This window comes from Gambusia affinis, linkage group LG07 (assembly GCF_019740435.1).
Source record: "Gambusia affinis linkage group LG07, SWU_Gaff_1.0, whole genome shotgun sequence".
Classification (NCBI taxonomy): domain Eukaryota; kingdom Metazoa; phylum Chordata; class Actinopteri; order Cyprinodontiformes; family Poeciliidae; genus Gambusia; species Gambusia affinis.
Genome location: NC_057874.1, coordinates 17683948 through 17708441, shown reverse-complemented (window position 1 = coordinate 17708441; position 24494 = coordinate 17683948). Strand labels below are relative to the sequence as shown.

At 38.7% G+C, this 24494-nt stretch overlaps 2 protein-coding genes across 3 annotated transcripts; both read right to left on the bottom strand.

Moving 5' to 3' along the window:
• Nucleotides 1-454: 454 nt before the first annotated feature.
• On the bottom strand, nt 455-9231 carry stau1 (staufen double-stranded RNA binding protein 1). Of its 2 annotated transcripts, none has more exons than XM_044121262.1 (15): nt 9041-9231; nt 7105-7332; nt 6421-6542; nt 6187-6343; nt 5923-6079; nt 5644-5815; nt 5455-5550; nt 5134-5346; nt 4902-5045; nt 4648-4794; nt 3237-3312; nt 2831-3150; nt 2622-2744; nt 1587-1666; nt 455-1176 (listed from the first exon to the last, which is right to left on the bottom strand). In XM_044121262.1, the coding sequence occupies exons 2-15, from the start codon at nt 7295-7297 to the stop codon at nt 1089-1091; spliced, it is 2088 nt and encodes a 695-aa protein (XP_043977197.1). In that variant the 5' UTR covers nt 7298-7332; nt 9041-9231; the 3' UTR covers nt 455-1088. The 2 variants fall into 2 exon arrangements, with proteins under 2 accessions (XP_043977197.1, XP_043977198.1); XM_044121263.1 differs by having other exon boundaries at nt 5923-6076; nt 9041-9203.
• An 82-nt stretch (nt 9232-9313) lies between these two features.
• Nucleotides 9314-24092, bottom strand: LOC122833572 (protein polybromo-1-like). Its single transcript, XM_044121261.1, has 30 exons — nt 23962-24092; nt 23488-23659; nt 23287-23384; nt 22303-22450; nt 21221-21370; nt 20980-21096; nt 20688-20756; nt 20488-20586; nt 20324-20409; nt 20153-20244; nt 19848-20064; nt 19596-19737; nt 19413-19498; nt 19047-19326; nt 18820-18925; nt 17177-17816; nt 16277-16494; nt 15809-16000; nt 15519-15676; nt 15184-15426; nt 14620-14765; nt 14337-14494; nt 13875-14058; nt 13578-13782; nt 13271-13469; nt 13038-13190; nt 11791-11952; nt 11372-11436; nt 11004-11208; nt 9314-9714 (listed from the first exon to the last, which is right to left on the bottom strand). The coding sequence occupies exons 2-30, from the start codon at nt 23626-23628 to the stop codon at nt 9551-9553; spliced, it is 4923 nt and encodes a 1640-aa protein (XP_043977196.1). The 5' UTR covers nt 23629-23659; nt 23962-24092; the 3' UTR covers nt 9314-9550.
• Nucleotides 24093-24494: the final 402 nt, after the last annotated feature.

The window sequence follows — 24494 nt, the reverse complement described above, 5'->3', positions numbered from 1 at the left end:
AATTTATTTTCATGGAAGGGAGCAAGCGTGACTAATGAATTTCCTAAAGCGTAGAGCTGCATAATAAATATCTCCAGTCATGTGCCGCAAAAAAAATGTTTGTGCCCTAAATTTCTCTTTTTTTTTTTTTTCATTTTGACTTAATCGTTTTCCAGTCTATAATATTATAACATTACAGCTCAAATTAACCAAATCTCTACAAATACAAAATCTACCATATTTTTCTAATTAAAATTTGTAACTAATGGCTAAAAAGAACTATAAACTTTTTAACATTTTCCTTATTTCTTTTACTTCTTTACAATTTTTCCACCACCGAGTTTTACCATCTCAGCCAGAAAAAAACAATATGAATAAATAAAAAGGCTCACATCAGGCATCAGGCTTGCTGAAAGTCTATCCTATCCACATTAGGCATCAGTAGATGGGAAAAAAAAGTGCAAGACAGTAGAAGTACTTGTTTTGTGCCTGTAGACACAGAAGTTTAATTACCATTATGGGTTATGGATGGAGAAGGGAAGATGACATGAGGGAGAAAAAGGGGTCATGGGGGATGTCACTGCCACACACAGCAGTGACAATCACATTACATCACACGCTACATTTAGTAAATAATTTTTGGTTGTTTATAGAAAGCACTCCAAAAAAATCAACAAAGGTTCGTCAGCTGCACCCTAGACAAAGAAGAGGCCTGAACTTAACATATTTTCTTTATCAACTAGCTTGGCGGGAATAAAACATAAAAACACGTAAAAATATAAGAAACAATTTCTATCCAAAACAAAAACAATGTTCACAGTTCATCACTTAAGGGTTATTTTTAATCACATACACTCAAAAATCATTGACTAGGATGCAGCTATTGTTTCTATATTGAAAAGAAAAATAAATAAAGTGTACAATTAAACAACATCGAGGAGGAGAAGCTATTTTCCTATCAATCTTGTTTAACTGTGAACATTTTGTAACAGTAAGCTTAACACTTCAGGCCCCACAGTGGGTGAAGCTCTCTGTAGCAAGCCAAAACAAGACGAAGAACACAATGTGGTGAGTTTTCTCTAGTGCTTTCACAGACAACCAAACCTGATCTAAGCCGTGCTATCCAGCGTCTGTGCCAATGTGCTTGAGTTAGCCTGTTTGAGGTGCAGGTCACCCTCCATTTCCTGCTTGCCACACCTGCAGCAAAAAGGACAGATTCAGTTTTGCTGTAAGGCTGATCAAGTAGGGGGAAATACAGAGTAGAACGAGAAACGCAGGGTAAAATATTCTAAAAAGGATTGTTCCCAAAAAAAAAATAAAAAATAGAGGCTGGAGATATTTCAACATGAGAGCCTAAAGTTTGGCTTGAATTTCTTCAAATATAAAGTTTTATTAGACATCCAGCCTATTTTAAATAAGTTGTAATTTTTTTTTTGTTTGAATATAAAGTAATTCAACAACCAACACCACAAATGCAAAACTAAAAATAAAAATCTAATTTTTTCACCTCCAATAAAAATACTAAGTTTAATTATAAGCATGTTGATGATTTCATGGGTAAATAAATGCATAACTAAATGTCAACTTGGCATTTCTTCGCTCCTTACCCTGAGGCTGGTCCATTCCCTGTCCTTTCGTTTGGCTGCTGGTCTAACTCTGACAGCAACTTCAATATATTCAGAGCAGCCTGCAGAGATAAAGGAATAACATTCATTACGCTGAAGCCCATTCCGCTCAGCACCAGGTTTAACAATGACTTTTGTCCTGCATTGAAGTAACTCAGAGATCCAAACCATTGAAGAATTTTAATACTCAGCAAAGTTAATGTTTGACCCACTAATGGACATTTGTCCCGTTTTTCTATTGCTAGGGATTCATCTGCAACTGTGTCGTCTCAAAAAGAGAAGCTGAAAAGATGCTGTGTGCATGAATCTGCAAAACTACTTGCAAAATATTGGTATTTCATCGCATTTTTTGATGCGACAACTACAAACCAAACTGTATTTTATTAGTATTTAAAGCAGGGCACACTTGTGAAATAAAAAAAAGAAAGCAATGCACAGTTTTCAAAATGTTTTGCAAACAGAAACCTGCATTCCTCTGATGGCTTTACACGTCTAAAGATATTTCAGTTCATTGTTGTAAAACAGCTCCAGCCCCATCAGTCTGAAGGAAGAGCATTTCTCATTTAAAAAGCTGGCATTTTTATCCAAACATACTTTTCCTTAAAACCAGTTTTAAGTTTTATGCATTCTTATTGTGAAAGACTGAGAATTTTATTAAAGAAAGTTGCTATACAAATAAAATGTACTTTTCTCAGACTAAATATGTATACATTGCGTTTCTCCAGGGAACAATATTTTTTTCATGTGGATAATTAAAAATAACTGAACCTTTTATCCATCAGAAGTCATGTTTAATTTTGTTCTTGTTAACTATGATCCATGCTAAACTAGTACTATGAAAATTAAAGCTTTGTTTTCTTGTGATTATTATTGTTTTGCATCATATTTTAAAATAAACATATTTAAATATAACAGACATCTTTCCAGCTAATTTGGGATTTTTCTTAGTGGCTATAAATGGAATCTGGGTATTTTCTGAAATCATAGTTTTATCGCAGTCATATTTAAGTTACTTACCATATCATGACAGGACTCTATATCTTTTCCAATGCCATGACTGATGAGCGGAGGCTGGGAGGAGCAGTTAATCAGCGATACAAATTCATTCTTATTGTTTTTTGGGAAATCCTTGTATTCCACCTGCAAGTAAATCACATATTTATAGACAAAAAAATAATTCAGCAACTATAAAATCCATGCTTTTATGAAGGTGAAGTGCTGTTTACCTGCAGACCCTGTACAGACGCAAGATAGCCAAGCTGTTCCGAGGGTCTGGTGAGCGGTCCGTGGGGAACCTGGATCATGTTGTTTGTGTTCTTTAGTATGGTCACAGCGGTCAGGGACGTGCCGGCATACAGCAGCTCGTTGGCGATGGTGGCAGTGATGGTGGTCTTGCCCGGGTTGGGAACAACTCGGCTGTAGTCCTTGATCTGGGATCCTTGGCAGACCCCGACTGCTTGCGCCACCTCGGGCACCATGGGCAGGATACCTGCAGGCAGCTGCTGGTGGCTGAGGTAAGGCAAGCGGAAGTCCTCCTCTTTGGAGCCTGACATGAACACCCATGAGAGAAGATGCTTGTGATGTTTGTTTTTTTTTTTTAACCCATTCAAGGTGACTCTAATGGAGACTTACCTGCAGACACCTCCTCTGCAGAACCTGGTTCAAAGAAGGTCACTTTGCGCCCATCACACGACTTTTTCACTGGCGTCTGAATGAAAAGATATCAAGTCACATATATATGTTTTACTGGGATTTATCACATTAATTTTAGAGCCAGGAGAGTTAAAAATGTTAAAAGCGTACAAAAAATAAATCCACCTGGTTTCAAATAACGTGGGTGATTTTACAACACTTTTCTAACAAAAACAAAGAGCTTTTTGGAGACATGCCCCTGTAAAAGGGACAACATTAAAATATCAAAAATGCCAATGAATGAAAAGGATGGATTTCTTGTCATCCAACAAAAAAAAAAAAAAAAGTTTCCATTCAAAACACTTTTCATATAGCGACATGAAACAATCAGGAGTCTTTGCTTTTAGGAAAGAACCAACACAAAGCTGAGGGATGAGGAAACATTACAGATCATGTCATGGTGATAAGGGAAAGCTCTAATGGCGTGGATCCAGCAGGCATCCCAGAGATAACCACAGGTCACTCAGAAAATGTGCTACTTAAGCCCGGCTTATTTTTTGAGTTCTCTGTCACTACGAAATATCTGCCAACAGTCACAAATTGCGTAGTTCAATTTCATTTTATAAAGACATCTCTCCTCTCTTCTCCAGCATGTTTACCTGTAATAATTGCCAGCTGCTCCAAGTGTCTGAGCAGAATGTATACTAAGAGTATTTCAACCACCAAATGTGCAGCTTTAGCTTGAAGAGACTTTTCAGGGCAAAATGAAAAAAACCCATTAAGAGAAAACCAGCTGTAGGCAGATTTAAACAGTTCCGAGTGTCCAGATGACAGCTGCACTAGACTAATTCAGCTATTGTGAGTAAAACTCAAAGTGATTAAAGGAGAAAAGTGAGACGTTCTGCTCCTTCAATTTATCGTCAATATGTTTCATATTCACAGCAAAGCTCAGAGAAATCAGAGCTGAATCTTGTGTCCAACTCAAAAACAATCCTGGTTGTAATTGAAGTACAGATTACTCTCATCTTAATGTCAACAGAAATGTTGTTTTTTGGATACATACTTTTGGTTGACACTGAGGAATGCCCGCTTGTTGTTCCTTTTCCTCATCAGATACATTTTCACATGTTGAACTCAGAAGGTGAGCTCCACATTTACATTTAGGCCTTTACCATCACTGTTTTTTTAGGTGGTCAATGAACAAGCCTGGTTTTTGGAGGTGATGTCATCACTTTGGCCAAGCTCTGAGCTGCATTGGCTTTGATTTCTCTCTGTTTCAAACATTTTCCATTTGGGACATTAATAAAACTAATTCAACTGAAAAGGAGATGTTGTAAAAGTTGTGCTGTACTTCCTTTAAAATTAATACATTCATGAATTTTTTTTTTTTTTTTTGAAAGTTGAGCAGTACCTTTTCATCAGATTTTAGTGCTGGTTTGGGAGGTTGAGGCTGAGGCACTTTATATCCCAACAGTTCCAGCATTTTCTCAGCTGCATTCCTCTTGGCCACCTTCTTGCTCGGCCCCAGCCCCTCTGCAGTCTGGCCGCACACAGTCACCTGCAACAGAAGATGGAAATCACCAGAAATCCCACAAAGAACAAACAAGCAAAGAAGGGCAAACAGAAGCATGACTGCCAGCATGCCTCAAACTGCAGATGATTCACCTGCATGACGAACTCTCTGCGCCGCGGCAAACCTCTTTCTGTCACCATGCTGTACTCCGGCTCCTTCTCCTTCTTGGCCTGCTGGATCTGAGCCAGGCGGCTGATGGGATTCATCCCCTGGCCATACTCAGGGCTGGTCTGCAGCTGTTGACACGATGGATAAATCATTACCTTATGAACAACCTTTAGGCCTCTTCTGACTAATCCCAACCAGCGTTAAAAGTTGCATCACCTTGATTATAGATTTTGTTTTCTTTTTGATGCGTGGCAGCTTCTTCTCCACACTGGGTATGTGGGGGAGCCTCTTTAACTCCACCAGCGCTGCGGCAGCTGCCAGCTTCTTTGCAATCTTTTTGCTTTTGCCCTCGCCCTCTCCCACGAACTCCCCGACTATAACACGCACTACGAAACTCTTCATGTGTGGAGGCCCTTCTTCCTTTAAAATCTGTGTGGGAAAAAACAGCGATCTCCCATGTAACAATATATATTTGACACGCAATCCCTTCTTATTCCTACGTAGCTGGATCTTTGAGAACAGCAAATCCATTCGAACCTCAAAGTTGACGGGTAGGTTCCGTTTTAGAGCAATTTCAAACACTTGACTTATTTCTGATTTGTTCAAGTTCTCCTCCTCGGGCTCCCCGTTCATCTGTCCAAAACAACATTAAAAATAGAAAAGTTGTGAGTCTCTATCTAGCACTGCATAAAAGCCTTTTCATGCTGAGCTGCTCTTCTTTCTCACCACTGGCAACTGCTGCAGCATTGGCTCCTTCTGCAGCACTTTCAAGGCTTTGGCAGCGGCGTCGTGTTTGGCCTGCTGCCGCGTCCGTCCCTTTCCAATGAACTGCTGGCTCCCGATGGAAAGCTCCATGTGGTAAATTATTGGTCCCACTGGAGGAAATGGATAGTAGTACCTGGACACAATGAGAGAGTTTACACCAACTGCAAATGACAATTATGGAAACATTTTATTGACCGGTTTTTCTTCTTTTTTTTTTTTTGCCCTTGTGATTTAACTCACTGTTGCATAGAGCGCTGGTAAGGTCCTGGAGCGCGGACACTGTAGTTGTAGCTTGGTGGTCGCATACCCGGGTATGGGTCGATGGGTTTAAAGTTAGGTTTTTTACCAAGCTTCAAACAAAGTGCATTCAACTCCATGGTGTGTGTGCTGCCATCTACTGTAAAGCAAAGAGCAGAAAACTCCTCTATGATAAAATTCATGTGTTCATTTTCCTCTATGAAAATGATTACTCAGACTGGGTCAGAGCAGGTTTTAGCGGCCCACCTGGGTTCCTGCCGGTGTTGCGGGGTGTCCTCACTGTGGGTTTGGGAAGCGTCGTCTCGGCAAGGGCAGATGCAGCAGCAGAGTGCTGCGCTTTCTTGATACTGGTTCCTTCGGCCTCCCAGTACTGATCTCCCAGTGTGAGCCTCACCGAGAAAATCTGAAGGGGAAATCGCTTCATTTGAAGAAAAGGCACAAAACAAGTCAGAGAACTGAATTCTGGTATGATACGTGTACCTTGGAGTGAGCTGGTCCTTGCTCAGAGAGAAGCTTGTACTCAGGTTGGATCTTGTTGAAACGGGCTAACTCATTCACCAAACACATGGGGGTCTTCTCTTTAGGGTTTGCCATGTTGTAAACTGTAACAAAACAAAATAAGTCACTCACAACCAACAACCTGACATGGTCCTAAACACTTAAAAGGCTCCTTTATTGAAATAATTCAATTACATAAAAAGTTATTTGTTTCAAGAGTTTAATGTTAACTTTGGCGATCATGGCTTAAAGCAAACAAAAAACAATAATAGTTCTGTAAAAATTCTGAATTTTGCATAAGAGAAAAAAAAGAAATTAAGTATGATGAGGAAAAGAGACTCTATGGACCAAGTTGGGTTTTCTTTTCACCTCCATAAAAAGCTGCAACATTACAAGGAGCCCCAATCGAGAACTGAGCATTTACCATGCAGTGTATGCACTTACTTTTTTCATAAGTCTTAAATTCATGTTATTGGCTTCATCTAATGTCCTTACTATCTGAGAAATTGAATTTTGCATTTTCATTCACAAAAAAATAGTGAAATATATCCCAATGTACAAGATCAATAGATGTTTAATTCTTTTCAACTGAAATGGTAAAACAATGCGTTTTGAGATGCATCAGCATCCTTCAGGAGAATAAAATATATTTTAAGGCAAACAAACCTGTGGTGGTGTTATAGGGAGTGGCGGAGCCCGCAGGCAGAGCAGAGCTTCTGATTGGCTGGCTGGCGCTCTCTGATGGAAGGGCGCCTGCAGCACACGGGATGCTGTAGCCAGGCTGCGGCTGCCCCAGCTGCAGCGGGGCAGAGGCAGCAGCAATGGCACTAGGCGGACACTGAAACTGGAGCTGAGACATTCTTTTGCTCTGATGCTGAAGTCAAGATGAGAAATCTGCAGAGTGGGAAATATACAACATCTTCCAGAAAAACGTAACACTGCATTCTGAGATAATGACTTTTTACAGGCCAATCAAGTTCATTTACTAACTCTAAGATACCAGAAGCTCTGGTATCTTAGTTTTTTCTAAAAAAACAACAACAAACTAAAACAAATAATCATCTGTCTATGAAGCATCATACTTTGCAAAATGCAGGATGAAATGGTTGGTTCTCTTAGCAATCCAGACTCTTCAATTGGATTACCAGACAGGGAGACATGATCCTCTACAGACCAGTGGATGTGTGCATCCCTGCATCTGATGCTTTGCATTGCGATCAAGCTACTTCTTGAATTTTTCTGAAATCAATAAGGTCAAGTTTTGACTGTGATTGGTTGATACACAACTTAAGAGAGAGAGAAAAGAAAGCAAATACTCTCCTAGTAATCAGCTGATAGACATTAACCAAGCATATCATGAAATCATGTTACAAATACGCAAATGTAAAATTCATTGTCACACAACATCAGCTCTATTTTACAGAAAACATCTTTCATCCGTTGTCAGTCTTTCCTGTTGAAGACACTTGTGCTCTCTAAAAGTTCTTTCTACTGATAACAAGGGTTGGTGTCCTGCAACCGTTAGGTGAGTTTTTCCTTCAACACGCCTGTTTGAAATAATGAGATTCACTAGCAGGACTCTGGAGAACTTGACTGCATATTGAGTAGGTAATTTTAGGCACTTGATTCAGATGTGTTCAACTAAGGACACATCTTAGTTACAGGGAACAGAGTTTTACATCCCCAGTCGGTGATTGACTCTATACACCTGTGACAACAGTAGTGATTGAAACACCTGACTTCAGTTGCCTGTATACCTGACCAGTACTTCTGGATACTATTGCTGTGAGAGTTGATGGATTACAGTCCTATAGTTTCTAAATTGGTTTAAATGCTGCATTAATCTAAATTACCCAATGAATAAATGCTACAGTAGATGATATGAACCTTTTGTAGAGGTGAAAGCTTTCCTCCTGCCATGAAGATGAAACATCTGAACTAAGAGACTTATAAGCTTTTTACTGTTTAACTGGATTTCATCAGTCTATCCTCCATACATTTTCTTTTGTTACGAATTATGTACACGCTCTGGAGCTGTTGCGGTCTAAATAGGTATATTTGGGCGTTAAAAATCCGATTTCAGTCACATTTAGTGCGTTAATTCATAAATCTCAGTCTGCCGAACCTTACCCGACTTGTAGATGAAATGTCACCTTAATGTTTCTGTTCCTAAGAGATTAACTTGTATGCTAGCCAGTTAGCTGACGCATACAAACACGCAAAGCATTTGCAGAAACATAATAAAGGTCAACTAAATTTTGAGTGATTACGCAACTTGTCCTTAGAAAATACTACTGTCAGCTAATAACATATTTAAGTTCCCAAAATACATCAGGCCGCCGGTTTGCTACTGAAACAACGTTAGCAAAGCAGCCTTCTCCCTGCAAAGCCACTAGTGATTTAATTTTCGCAGGATCAAGTTATCATTCCCAAAAAATGGTGTAGATATGACGAAAAACCCATAACAGACGAGCACAAAAGCTTGTCATTGCGCTACTAATGAAGACTGACATTTAATTTACCGGCGACTCCTACAGCAGTGAATCAAAGCCGCTAGCCATCTGGCTAATGCCGACAACTCTTAGCAGAAAATCAACCTCACCTAGTCGCTCCTTGTCTTCAGATTTTAAATCAATCCATACGAACTGATGGCTTAAAGTGATTTGTTTTTCTTGGTTCCAGTTTCTCGCGTCGGTGTGATATTTTATTGTCAAAATGCGGGCGGCTAAGAGGAGAACATTGGGAGGACAGGGCAAACACTAAAGAGAATGGTACAGACTTAATTCTCTCCAGGATATGACAACATCAGACAGGAAGCACTTCAAATGAATTCCAAAATAATTTAGAAACGCATTAAAATTAAACCTACAGCAGGTAAAAGGAGATCATAATTTTATTTTGGTTGCACAAGTACATCAAAAAAGAAAAACTTAAAATAAAATTACAGGCTTAGCGTCACTATTATTCCAAATTGCATTAAAAAACAATTTTTTTAAGCTGATAAATATAAAAGTGGTCATTACTCACTATAAAATATTGCTTCTATAGTCTAGCAGTTTAAGAACATGAGGATAAAAAGTCGTTACTGAGGTGAGTGGTTCTATGTGGGAGGTTACAGGTTGTACGCCTGACAGATATTCAGAGAATCTCTCAACATTAGGTCACGCAAACGCCACAATGCGTCCACCATGGTTGTGTGAGCTCCTTTGCTCTTCAGCCAGTGTGCTGGAAGACGACTCTCCTGCTCTTTGGTCAGGTGGGCATCACGTCTTTGAGCTGTAAAGACAATAATTTACTGATTTAAACAGTGCTTTGCAAATATATTCAAACTGCCTGAACTTCTCCACATTTTGTTTTACCGCAACAGCCTTCAAATTGTTTCACTGAGATTTTATGTCGTAGACCAACACAAAGAAGTATATTATCCAAGCTTTGAACATCTCATGGAGCACTGTACACCAATCATTTGTAAATACAAAGAGAATGGCGCAATCACAAATATGTAGGAAAATGTGTTCTGGTTAGATTAGACTAAAACTTTGCTTTTTGGCTTACATGCAGGTGCTACGTTTCATGGAAAACCAACAACTTGAATACATCATTCCTACATCCACTTATGGTGATGGGAACAGTTTTTTTCATGAGCGAGAGGAACGTTGTTCATAGTTGATGGAAAATTGGATGCAGATATGCAGAAGGCATATCTAGAAGAAAACCTTTTTGAAGCCAGCAAATATTTGAGACTGTGGCAGTGATTCACAATGACTTAACATACAACCGTTTTATTCTCTATATGAGCAGGGCTTATAGACACAGACTCCAAAAGATTTGGAGCTGGTACTTGAGTTAAGCGGTTTCCACAATACTAACATAGGGGGCATGAATACAAATTTACACCTCAATTTTCAGATTTTTATGAGGGAAAAAAACTGAAAACCTTGTATCCATCTCCTTCCATTTAAGGATTGCACACAACTTTATTTTTAAATTTGTGATTGCAGCCTGATAAAATGTGGAAAAATCAAGGGGTATGAAACTTCTGAAAGCAGAACCACATACAAATGTTTTTTGAAGTGTGTAAAAACATGAAAATGACACTGCAAGTTTTGTTGATCCGGAAAAAAAACTAAAAATGTAGATCCTGCAACTTAATTCATAGAATTTGCAAAAACAAACAGATACTAGAATGTATGAATTTCCTATGAAAATGCAAGTGTGAATGCTGAATGCTTCGGGCAAAAGTGTCTGAAGCCAACTGCTGAAGACTTGCAGAAAGGTAAGAAATAGTCCATGCAGTGTGAAAAACCCACATAAAAGTCAAAATTAGCTAAAAAGCTAAAACTAGCAAAAATACTAATGATGTCAAATAGGCTACCACTAGCATGCTGGGTTACTGTAATATATTCCATGAAATGTAAAAAACCAAAAAAACTCATGTGAACCCTAAAATTTGAAAAGGACAGAAATGGTCCCCTATTCCTTCTGATAAAAACATGCCTACAGCATTCACACTAATAATAAATGCCTACAGCATTCACATTAATAAAGGGAGCAGAAAGAAGCACCTTTCAGCATTTGGTCCCACTTGCTGACAGTGTTTGACTCAGAATTTAATCCCTCTATATACTTCAGGTAGGCCTCTGAGTGGAGGACCCTCTGTGTTTTTGGTGGTGGTGCCACAAACATCGGAGTTGTCGGCTGCAAGTGAGACGGCTGGCCCTGTCCTGGATATGGTGGAGGAGCATGCTGTCCTGGACTGAACATGCCAGGCTTGAAAGAAATAGAAAATAAATCAAAGCTGAATGTTAATCACATCATCACTACGATAACTGCCTTCTCCATTGAACTGCAGCTAATGAGGAATCAATATGACTATAGACACTCAATATGATTATTTACTAAAAAAATTAATTAAATAAAAAAAATCACTCACCTGTTGAATGAAGTTGCTCTGCCCAGGACTTCCTGCCATGCCATTGATACCAGCTCCCATCATACCTGATTTAAGACAAAACTTGCATTAAATTTAAGAAGGCCCATGAGTCGGTTCTTATTGCTGGATTTCCTTTACATTAGGACTTACAACAACTTCAAAAATTGTTAGTCTATCAATATCAGTTAAATGTTAGTTACCTGGTATCAGCTCTATCATGCAATATGTGTATGAATATGGATGTTGTACATTAGGTGTGTTAAGTGAGTGAACGTTGGCTGTTTGAGAGCGGGGAGCTTTCTCAGCTCAGCTGTGTGTAGCTCAGGCTTTGCAGCCTGTGGACCAGGTAAACCCCTCCAGCAGGAGAGACACCACCGCATGTGACTGAGCAGGTGTGGCTAGGACAGTCGGGCCCTTACCCGGATGTGGCATGCTCGGATACCCTGGCATGCCTTGGTGGAGATGGTGAGGAAGCAGGTTAGGACCCCCCGCAGGGTGAGGTGGCATTGGGGCCACACTCAGCAAACCCTCGTGGGGGCCCTGCATGGGCATGTAAGGTGGACCGTAAGCTCCCATCATGCCTTTGGGAAGAAGGCGAGGAGAGCACAACACATTCATGCATAAGTTACATGCAGCTGACTCTAAGACAACATGCACTACTGCTACTACACACATTTGCCCTTTTCACACATGCACCTTCAGAACCTATTTAAGGCAGTTTATTCCCAATATATATATGATTTTGCCAAATTTTCAATAGTGACATTAAGCCTGTCTCCACTTGCACATTGTAAAAAGGAACTCTGGACAGTTGTGTAGTCTAAAGAAAAACTGATTAGTGAGGCTAACCACAACAAAAGGCTTTCATTTACCAGGGAGAATAATGCTTAATTGTAAACAGAACAAAAGCATGTGTAGCAATACTATGATCTGCTGTCACTGCAGTTGGTCTGATCTAGATTTAGCAACGTTATCACTTCGTTGCCATAGTGAATGTACGATGGAATCAGAGCTAAAGGTGGTCAACAAAATATTGGTGTGTGTGTAACCTTTCCTGGACCGGCAGTGTAGCTTAAGTAGGGAGTAAAGAGCCATAACATTAATATGATCTTAGGAATTGTTTGTGAGCATAAAGTTCCTTCATTTAATCCAAACTGATCATTTCAAGTAGACTGAAAAATGATCTGTCTCTCATTGGGTCTACATCTTCAAAAAAACAACATGCATACATGCATGAGTGAGGAATAAGGAAAAGCTTTGTGTGCACTATTAGAAAATAAAATTGCACCTATTTAGCAAAAACTGGTAATGCTGAAGATGCAGTGTGTGAAAGGGGCTGACAATGCACATGTTTGAAAATGAATAAATGTAAAAAAAAAAAAACTAAAAAAAAACCTGTATATTAAATGGAAAACTTGATAAAACATTCCTGGTTAAAAAGTCAATCATGCAGTCACTGTCATGCAACATCACACATGGAACTGGAGACGATGACAATATAAAATATGTAACAGAAGCAAAAGAAGAAAGGAAATGCTTCCAGAATGTGGTTTTATGTCAAAACAGGCCTAAAATGTTAAAGGAAGGTCAAGGTTTTCAAACAGTCCAGCCTCAATTTCCTGCTGCCTTGTTGTCAAACACTCGTGCTGTCTCAGAGAGGGGTTACCTGACACAGGTGTCATGGACTGGTTTATCATTCCCATAGTGCTAGGCGAAGGCACCACCCCCATCAGTGCCCCTACAGGGGTACCTGCTCTAGGGGAACCTTGCTTGAAGGGCCTGTCACGTTCTTGTTGCTCCACTATCCTGGCGGCACGCTCTGAAACATTAAAACAGTTTCTTGGTTGACATCTGCTAACACAGAGACCCTGATCCAGCTTGCAGGTCCTAATGACTCACCTTCATATTCAGCTTTCTTAGAAGCTTCAAGGTTTCTCCACTCTGTGCCAACAAGACGACTCAGCTCCCCGAAAGAATAATCGGGGTGTCGAGCTTTGATGATTGCTCGCACTTCACTGCTGAACAGGATGTAGCCACTCATGTTGATCTTTCTCTTGGCTCCTTCCTTCTTTGCCAACCCTTTTACCTTAGGAGTTGCCTTAATAATAAATTAATAAAAATTAGTCCATTGTAACATCAGCAGTAAGAAATTGAAGCTGCTGATTGTAAAATGAAATGCAGTTTTATTTTTCAAGTGTATAAATACCTGAGGTGTGTAGGACAAAATGTCCATGTCACTTGTAAGAGAGGATTGCATCTGAGGCATAGAGGGTGTCGTTGGAGCGTCTTCATCTTCATCCATGTCATCCATGTCATCATCCGCATCCTCCATGTCAGCCAGCTTCACCTCAAGCTCATCTATTTTTTTGTCCAAGAAGGGTGAAGCTTCCTTTTGCGGCACTATCAGTTTCCTATAAAAGATATAAAAACAAATGAAAGATAAAACAGATGAGAACAAATTGGCTCCATTAGGAAATCAAATAATATAATTTAGTTCCCAAACCTGAAATAATAGACCTCATCCTCCACCACTTTCGAGGTATACGAGAACCGTTTCAAACCCTTGAATTTTTTCATTGTCTTCTCTGTCTCAATGTAACGGCTCTCACACAGTAGGATATCTTCCTCTGCAAACTCAGTGGGTCTGTTGGACAGGTAGTCCTTAAAAGAGGACACCATGCATTTACCTGACAGAGAGAAAGAAATGTTGTTACTGAATTATACTAACACTTAAATGTAAGCTTTATCCCCACTATTTTGGGGATCACATACTTCACATACACTACAATCTGAAAAAAATATGCAGGGGGAAAAACGGGGACTGCCTGTAAAACGTTAGGTGTGTAATCAGTCAATTGGCTTCTTAATCTACGCAAGTAGCTGGGGAATCAGAAAACTAATGGCCTGAAAGATGGCACATAAATGACTGAACAAAAGTTTCGGAAAGAGTTTTTCAAAAAAGTACCCATGACGTAAGACATGGACAGGGTCTCCTCCCGGTGACTCAGAAACACTTCTCTCTTGTAGAACATTTTTGTAGGCTCATGCTCCGTTTCCTCTGGATGAATAAAGATGGGTCCAAAGAGAAAGGTAGTTCCATTCTGTACCCACAGCTTTTCTAACCTGCAGGGCAATTAGAGGAGTCATAAAATATAATCAATCCATAACTACATCATCTTTAAACAGGATCAGCATTATTTAAAACATTATTCCCTTAACAGTTGCTTGAATGATGAACTTTCACCAACCTGGCAACCCGAGGTTTTGACAGACCATGTGATTGGATGTAAACAAAGTCTCCCACTTTAAACCACACGTTGTTGAAGCGTAACTGCTCATAGTACTGGCAGCCTGGTTCAGTTGCATTCATCTCCATAGGGACGTCTTCTCTCTCCTAAATTAATTCATGAATGTACACAGAAGAGATGTTTATACTTTCATAATGTTTTGTACACAAAAATGACAACTCCTTAGTCACCCTGTCCCATGTCAGAAAGTGGGTAACCACCTTAGGAGTTAATTAAACCTCAGTAGGACATGGAAAATAATAAATGTTTTTGCTGGGTAACAATACATGAGGGAAATCAATTTTCCTTTTTCTCATGACGTCAACTACACGATTATACTTTAAAGTACAATCGTGTAGGAGAAAGTACTTCAGTTTCATAATTCTGAGACACACTAAATAACTGTTGTTCTTTTAAGTTTACTAAAAAAAACTAATCTAATTTTGCTATTGTAACTAAATGTATAGAAAATCTTTAAACCGTAATGTCAAGTTTTTAATTCAGGAAAACATGACATCGTCTGACCTTTTCAATAAAATTGCCATGGCCAGTGAATGACATTGCCATTTTTTCCAGGTCGGGTTTGGCAAACATTGACGCTACACGCACAACAGGAAGAGGAACTTCTCGGGGTACGAGTTTCACAGAACTCTCCGGCATGGCCCAAACTTTGATCTTCTTGAAGGACTTGGATCTGGCAGCATAACGTGATTCACACACATACACATCCTCTGGTTTAAAGCCCTCAGGCTGCATCTTGAAATAATCCTACACAAAGCAGAAGGTTGCTAATAAATACATTTGATAATTGAATAAAAAATCTGGCTTTCATTAGTGTTTTCATTTTAGAGTAGTCTTACCTTCACAAAAATGACCATACATTTGTCAAGAACTTTACTAATGGAAACCTTGTTGTAGTAGTCGCTCTTGAAGACCTCTTTTTCCAGAAACTTGCGAGTGGCCAAATGAAAAGTTTCACTGGGTCTATAAAACCAGCAGCCGTAGAGCCATTTCCCACCTTCCGACACAAAAGTAAAGAAAGATTAAAACACACAGACTTTTTCAAAATTCTTGTTCAGTAGACTGAAACAAGGATATCAATGGTTTACTTCCTGAGATCAGATTAAATGCTAAAAAGTAGAATTTTTACCCGTTTCATCTTCCCACAAACGTTCGATGCAGACAACATGAGGCTTCAGGTTTGGTTCTGATGGCTCCACATAAACAAACTCGCCCACATGGTAAGTTCTGTTCTCAAAGCTGCATTCCTCCCTGTAAACAATCTTTGATTCTGATTCAGACTGCCATCCCCCTTTCTGCAAGTCTTCTGCTTTCTTCGCTTCTGTCAATGAGAACCCAAAGAATGATTTAAATGGGCTGAAAAAATGTTTAGTCTTATTCACATCATTGTGATGAAGCTATGCAGCAATCAACTGGCAGGGATCAGAATTTGCCATTTTTTCTTAATTGGCTGTAATTTGTGATCACCAAGTCAAATAACATATAAATATATATTTATTTTCTTGCAGTCATTCTTTCTATCAAGTCAGAAACTGGTTACAACCAGGAAATGGAATAATGGTGCATCACCACCATACTGAGAGAAACATTTACAAACCTTTGTTTTCCTCCTCTTCCTCTGTTTTTTGCTTATCTTCCTCAATCTCTTTAGGGATTTTCTCCCTCTTGTCCTGCTCCACGTCGTTGTGCAGGTGCTTTAACGTGTAGTTGAGGGCAATAGAGAGTAAGATCTCTCCATTCTTGCATAGCTCATCCCTGATCTTAATAAAAAACTGATGAAGCTCAACAGCATCCTCAAACACCTCAGAGTCAGTCCTGTAAAGTGAAAAAAAAAAAAGCATCAACTGCAAGACACAGCTTCCAAAAGTAAAGCAGAGGAAAAACTGAGTCAAAACAGCCATCTAAATTAAATGAATAAGATATACAACTATTGACAACATTAAATATCAGAAAACATTTAAGCTGCATTTTCGTATTTGTGTAATGATTCAAGACAATGTGGCCATTTTAATGTAAACAAGAATCACTATTTTCAACTAAACACTAGTTAGAATCAAGTAAGTAAAACATTATAATGGATTAGTTAAATTTCATTCTGATATTTACAAACAAGATCACCACAACTATAAACAAATGTTTTATTTATCAACTAAAGTTGATCATATCAGCGAGTGAATGTAAACTCTTGAAATTGAGGTGAAAGATAAACCGCCCATTTACAATCATCTCTGCAAAATACATCTGTTTTACTTAAATCTCTGCTTTTAAGAATACAAGAACTTGGGGTTGCACAGTACAATAAATAGTTGATTTAAGTGTTATTGGAAAACTAGCATTCAAAATATTTAAATAAATAAAAATCTGTCCTTGACCTTTTACCATTAAGTTTTTTCAACATAAACTCGATTTTTCTCAAACAAATGTTTTTTACAAACTGAAAATAAAGATATTTTCAGAGACCTACATTTTATGTTTTTTTTTATTTAAGTTTACATACCTGTTCAGCCTTCTTGCCTTCTCCAGCACCTCAAACACGTGCTCCTGGAAAACGTCCAGTCTCCGGTAAAGACCCCGCTCCACATTATTCCTGATGATGTCAAAGTTAAGCATCGGCCTCTCAGGGGCGCTTGGATCCACAGCAGGAATCTCAGCCAGAGAGTCACTGTAACATCGGCCCTCTTCATCCTGGTGGCCCATTACCGACACAAACAGATTCCTGATCAGCTCTCGCACCAGAGGTCCCACAGGAGGGGGGCCGGAGTCCTCCCCTCGCTCCTGCTGCTTTCGCGTCTCCAGTAGCACTCTGTGCAACACCAGAGCGTCCCTGTAGATCAGTGACTCTGGCTCATTGTAGATGCAGGCGTTGTTGAACATGAGAGCAAAATCCTCGAACAGAGCTTCAACATCCTGATAGCGGCCTGTTAACATGTGGCTTCGGATGCGCTCCATATCGATGGGTCTTTTAATTGTGGCGTAGTAGTCAGGCAGCTCGGAGCGAGACGGCAGCCGGAGAAAGATTGTGCTTAAACGGCGACCTCGACGGTCTGTGAAGTTTCGGACGGCATCGTAGAGCTCATTTAATTTCTGCTGGAGAGGGGTGAGGTATTTGGACTTCTTTGGAGAAACGCCACTTTTTCCTGGGGATAGAAATTTTTTACTCTGTGTTAAAACTGCAAATGAGAGACAAGTTGGAGAAAACGTTATGAAACCACAAAGCAGGTCACAAATCTCTGCAAAATATGATGGCACACCTTCTAAAGATGTGTAAAAAGCCCCAAAATAACCTCTTTTGTTGAAAGAGTAATATCTCAACATGTTAAGATTAGATAGGTCACTATATTGGTGGGGGTTGTAAAAGATCCAAAGATGACCCACTTTAAATTACTGGCAAAGACTCTAGATTTTCTTTTCTATGTCCCACTACTTTAATGATTTCATTTAGCAAAATGAGACTTTTAAAAGAGAAACCGGACCAAAGTATCTTAGTTGCTCTATCATACTTTATAGGAAGGTTTTATACTGCATCATTATATCTTCCTTCATGGTTTACCTATCTGACTATTTTCTAGTAGAAAAGTTCCATCTTAGTTTACTTTTGACTAACAGTTTTACTTCAGGCGGCTTACTAATAATAATTACCTAGAAACTCTGATGAACGCAAAAATGTAAACTATCAATTAAAAAACATGTTTCAGTTAAATTTAAAGGGACTGATAAGACACTCAATTGATTAACCAGTGAGTTCTGTGACATCATATTGACACTGAACAAGTGTTCTTATTTGACATTAAAACAATTCTTCAACATTATAAGACCAAAGTAAAGGAGTTTCTTACTAAGGATGCCAATAACACCTCTGGCCAAGAAGACAGAATTCGCTGCTGATAATTTGGTCCCCAAACTGCTGACTAAGCGTCAACTTTGAATAAAAGAATAGTCCAGGTTTTCTACTGCTGGAGAGTAAATGGGCTAAGCTAATAAAGAACTGAAGACAAAAATATTTGCAGTAAAAACAAAATTGTAAATTTGCAGCTAGCAAAATATATGAAAGGGTATGTGTGAATTCAATATATTTGACTGCAGCACATCCAGTCTGCCTAGAAGGTCAATTAAAACACAGCAAACACTGACAACACTTACGTAATTTCAATTTAGGTGATCCCACATCCTCCTCCTCTGGTGGTGGCCCCAACTCCTTCCGCTTATCTTTTAGTATCTTCTCCAAAACGGCTGCATCATTATACACCTGAATAAACCCAAAATCTAGAGTCAGAAAAGTGTATTGCTTTCCAAAATGAGTTTTTAAATGCAACTGCAACTCCCTAAATAAATGTTTAATATTTTATAAAAGAAGTCTTGCTGCAGACCTGAGATCCCTCCTCGTTATAATGCCGAGCGTTACGAAACATAAGCTTCATGTCCTCTATGAGCTCCTCCTCGTTCCCGTAGCGTTCATTTTTAATCTTGTGCTCGATGGTTTTCAGGTCCATCGGTTCGAGGATGACGTTATAGTAGTCAGGGTAGTCTTTCTTGGATGGTTTGACCATGAAAAGATCACACAGACGTCTGCTGGTAGCTGCCTCCCTGGCTTCACTCACTGCTGCGTACAAAGCTTTCATTCGGTTCTTTTTGATATTCTTCTTGTGGCTGGACACACGTCAAAAAACAACAAACTGTGAGGATATAAACAACTTAAAATTATTAAAGAATGCTTAACATTAAGATCCTATAACCTTTTCCTCTTGACGCTTCCTGCATCAGATGACAAAATGCTATCTCCATCTTCCTCGTCTTTCCTCAGAAGCTCCCTTTTCTTTGCCTAAACAGACAACAGAAACAAACACATAACAATAAGTTATCTATTCAATATTTTTCGTTGTTTTGGACTAATATCACATTTGACAACAAATTACTACCTGCATAATCTGCTGCAGCCTGAAGGCTCGTTTGTATATGCTGGAGTTGGGCATGTTGTAGCGCTTCGCGTTCTCGAACATCAAATTGAGGTCGGCATCTATCTGTTCCACGCTGTCATACTCGCCATTCTTCATTTTTGCCCTAAAAATGTAAATGTAGCACCTTGTTTTAAACTCCTTTTGCCCATGCACACTTCCAGTAGAACGATCATTTGAAGAAAAGTCGATGAAGTCAGTTGAAACATAATAAACCTGATTTGCTGCAGCGAGATGGGCTGTTTTATCTGCTGATAGTAATCAGGATACTCCCTACGGGACGGCAGTTGCTGGAAAGGTTCGGAGAAGACCTGGCCCTGGCTGTTCCGGGCCCCCCGCACAGCTTCGTACAGCTGGAAGATTGGATTGCTCATCTCCATGCTTGAACTCTGGCTCTCTGCCTCTGACTCGCCCTCATCATAGCAGACGGAGCCTGTAAGCATTTAAAGTTTGAACAGTTATTTTTGAACGTAGCTATTATTTTTTTTTTCCCCATATCCAAAATAATTGCTGGATTTTACCAGAAAGCACAGGGTCATCCTCGCTCTCTGAACCATAATGAAGAGCAACGCTGACACCAGAAAAGCGATCCACTTGTCCTGATTTGCGGTTTCTGCAGAAGAGCCATAAATTTCAAAAGCATATTTGTCTGAATAATTTGGTGGTTTTAAGAAGTGCAGCTATCTGAGTACCTGATACGAATGCTGGATTTAGTAGGTTCAGCATGTTCGAGTTCAGTCTTGCGTTGGATGAAGACTTTTTTTATGGTGTTTGCATCCTGTAAAATAGAAAAACATGATTAGATTATTTTAGGAACAACAAAAATATCAAAAACAAAAAAGAGAAAAGATTTCACCTTGAAAACCTGAGATCCTGGTTCATTGTAGGTTTTGGCATTTTTGGTCATCAAGTCAACGTCCTTGGCCATAGCATGAACACTTTTATAGTATCCAATCTGTTAATATAAAGTAAATCAGTCAAGTACCAGTATTAAGATCTAAAATTGTGAAACAAGTTTGTTTGCAAAGCAGAACAGAAAAGGAGTAAGTAGGTTACCTGTATTCTCTGAGCAATCGTTCTGAGATCGATTGGCTCTTTTATTATAGCATAGTAGTCTGGGTATTGCTATGAAGGACAGACAAGGTGTGAAACAAAACAATCAAACATGTCAGTATTAAAAGAAATAAATGAAATAATACTTTGGGGCTTTAATTTGGAATCAAGTCTACACAAAGCGATTAGAAGAATACAAAACGCTTAATGTGTCAACTCATGTTTATTGTACTTTTATAAGTATGAAAGTAAGTATGGTAAATTAACTGGTATTATTACAAGTCTGAATACTAACCACTTTGGAAGGCAGTTTTTGGAATAGTTCACTGACGAGGTGGCCTGAGGGGTCGGTGTGTGACACTATGGCCTCCAAGAGTTGCTCCAGGACTTCTTTCAGACTGCTACCCGATGTCTAAAATATAAATAAGCAAGTTAGAGGTTCAACAATATAAATAATACTGCATTTCTGTCAAAGTTGCTGTGTTACAGTCAGATAAACATTATCAATTTAACAATATCTGAATACAAACACCTACCTCATATTCATTTGACAGTCCTGAATTAGCCATCATGTCGTCACCTTCTTCATCATCCTCATCTCCATCTCCTGGCTGCACAAATTCATTCCTTGTTTGCAAATACACTTCCCACAGCTTGCTCGCTGTTTGATACTCCTCACTGTCACTCTGATTAGACACAAGCATAAGGTGGGACATCAGATGTGCAGCCACACTAGTCACACTTAAAATTTAGAGATCAAAACTGTCAAAATTCTTTTGCACAGGCTGTGTTTACTGGCATTATCCCACACATGGTAATGTAGTGAGGGAGGCACAGTGGCTGCTCAGCTACTGACAGGAAGGCATCATAGAGAGCGAATAAAAACGCCCAGGACATCATCAACAGTCTGCCGCCATTCTTGGACTATGTTATCACCTTCCTTAGCCTGATAACAAAAATGTCCTCTGACCTCTTCCATCCTAGATGGTATCTGTTTAAACTCCATCCCTGTAGAAGGCAGCGAAACTCTACTAAATGCTTCACAAAATAGATTCAAGAACATCATCTTCTCCTGATGCTTTACAGTATTTCATGTTTTCTATTTATATGAACTATTTATTTTGTTAAAATGACTATAAATGATTGTTTATCTGCTGGTTTCTTTGTAAACAGCACTGTGTATTTTATTTTATTCTTTTCTGCACCACACCAGATATTTAAATCTTACTGACTATTTGGTACAGAGCAGAAAGTTAATTATAAATCTCCAATGTCTCTGTATCTATGCCCACACAAAGCCTTGATTACATTAATAACCATTTTCAATCCCTTCCCCAAATGTCATTCTGTTATAACATGGCCTCTTTAGGATTAAGAATATATTGTAATCAAATTGGATGTTACCAATCTCTATTCCGATCTAGCAGTATAATTGGGCTTTTGCAAGAAAAGAAGTTTACGAGCTAAATTTGACTATTTTTAAATAGTCAAATTTAAAAATAGTCAAATAAAACTAAATTCATGTTCATATTAAGACCAAATGATGTTTACAGTCTATGTAGCAGCAAAGGTTAGTGGTTCAAATTTACTGCTGATGAGAATAACAAATTCAATATACCTTGTAGAAATTTCTAGCATTATTAAACATGAGCTGAAAATCTGCAGTAAGCTGCTCCACATCATTGTATTCTTCTGACTTCAGTTTGTACTGTATTTTTGTCATATCAATTGGCTGGGAGACAACTTCATAGTAATCAGGCTGATTCCTGAAAAAGAAGAAAAAAAAAATGAAGTCTAACCATTTGTACATTACATTGTGTATAATCCATTATTTGTGTATTAACCTTGCAACACTCACACTATTACCATAACTGAGTGAATGGTATTTTAAAATGCTCCTTATTATGCATGATCACATGTTTTGTCATAAGTATATTGCAAACACAATGTTAGATGATCTGTCGACTCATATTTCAAGCCTTTTGATGTATTATAATAGGATAAAAGAACCTGAATCAATTTCAAATTGATGCAGTTCCAGAATAAAATCAAAATTGGAAAAACCTAATTTATGACCCTATGATCAACTTTTTTTAAATAAGGTTAAAAAATATTGCCCATCCTCAGGCTATTTCCATCTCTGTAATCAATTGCCTTTTTATTTATAAAATTATTTTAAATTGTGCTACTATGAGAGAAATTTCCAGAAATTCCAAAAAGACTGAAATACTTAGTTCCTTAAAATCAAGTCTAAAAATCAATTTGTTTAGAGCTGTTTTTTATTTATAACCGAACTTCATTAATCTCAGCCCATATTCCAACATTCCTTTATTTTGTCATTGCAATGTTTCTTGGTTTTTTGTTGTTTTACGTTTTCATCAAGTAAAGTACTTTGAATCGCCTTACCTTAAAAATAATAACATACCTACTAATGTTTTATCTTTTATTTTGTGAAGTAAAACACAGTTCAAGTGAAACGTTAAGTATATTTTACAGGCTGCTACATAGGTCACCAAGGCAAATTTTAATAAACAGCTCAGACTGAACCAATACATTTAGAGTGTAGGTTTATAGTAGCAGGCGCTGGTCTTCTAAATATTACCTCCTCTTTGGTACCCTAAGGAACACTTCACAAAGTTGCCTCCCTTGATCATCCTTGTAGTCTTTAACAGCATTAAACAGCTCATGGCACACAGCGATCTGGAGGACAAAAGGAAAACACACTCAGCCGTTGAGATCGGGATTTACGATAAACCAAGTCCCGTCAGATTAAGTGAAATCGTGCAATGAAAGGCGCACTCACCGTGTCAACAGGGGGAACATTGGAGATCTTCCTTTTCTTCCTACCGCTTCCAGTGGTCGAAGATGCATCCTCAGGATCTCCTCCTCCGCTGACACTGCTGCAGGGAGAGGTGGCTCTTCTCCTCTTAGAGTTCGCTGACATCGCTGACTGCTTTAACAGATTAGCCCGCTAGCTAAAAACAAGATCCAGAAAAACAAACAAATAAAATAATAAGAATAAAAGTCTGTTACCAGATTAATTCAAGAGACCATCAGTTGTTAACGCCCCCACCAAGAACAAAGTTAAAGCAGGGACTACCACTCAACGGGTTGCTACGGCTAGAATGAAACAAAGCAAACCGACGAGCGGCTACTAGCTTCCCATTCTAGTTACCTTGCTGCTTTTATGAAAAGGAACGTTAATTAAACAAAAGTTCCACAAAAGATAAACAAGTCCAAAACTAACAAAATATAAAGTTTTTGAAACAAATCTTACCAAAGTTCGGAAAATGTCACTTTAATTCCCTGAGCAAAAAAGAAAAACAGTCAAAGCTAGCTATGTTGCTAGCTAGCGTTCTTTGAAAACTCCTGTCCGGAAGTTGAAAATGTGTTGTGTTTGTCAGTAGGAGGTGCTGACCCCTTGAGTGTAGAGGGGGTACTGCATCTAAAAGAATACAAGAGCAAATACGGAAGACTGAATATTTTACTGCAAAAAGAAAAGTAGTTATTTTACTCACTAACCAAATAACACCATTAAAATCTATAGGTAGATTTTCTTGGTTAGTATAATCTGTAAAGAGTTTGAAGTTACTCTGTAAACACTGTTTATTGAGGTTTTAAATTTATCTAAAGCTGAAAGTGAAAATATTATTATTTTTTTTGTCAGTGTGTTACACCCTGATCAGTACAAAGAGCAACGTAAGGGCATACAGGAGGATTTTGCACACTCTCACTCATAACTAGAGGATCGAGCAATTAAGTGAGACCGAGACCAACCAACCAGCTGTCAGGCTGGAGTACCGAAGAAAA

Bases quoted from the DNA above. Each gene is read 5' to 3' on its own strand.
- stau1 (XM_044121262.1), bottom strand. From the start codon at position 7,297: ATGTCTCAGCTCCAGTTTCAGTGTCCGCCTAGTGCCATTGCTGCTGCC. The intron at 5,816-5,922 runs GTGAGTTAAATC...CATTGTGTCCAG, and splicing joins TACCAGCGCTCTATGCAACA to GTACTACTATCCATTTCCTC. The intron at 2,745-2,830 runs GTAAACAGCACT...ATTTACTTGCAG, and splicing joins CGTCTGTACAGGGTCTGCAG to GTGGAATACAAGGATTTCCC.
- LOC122833572 (XM_044121261.1), bottom strand. From the start codon at position 23,628: ATGTCAGCGAACTCTAAGAGGAGAAGAGCCACCTCTCCCTGCAGCAGT. The intron at 23,385-23,487 runs GTGAGTGCGCCT...TTTGTCCTCCAG, and splicing joins ATGTTCCCCCTGTTGACACG to ATCGCTGTGTGCCATGAGCT. The intron at 20,587-20,687 runs GTAACCTACTTA...TTATATTAACAG, and splicing joins CGATTGCTCAGAGAATACAG to ATTGGATACTATAAAAGTGT.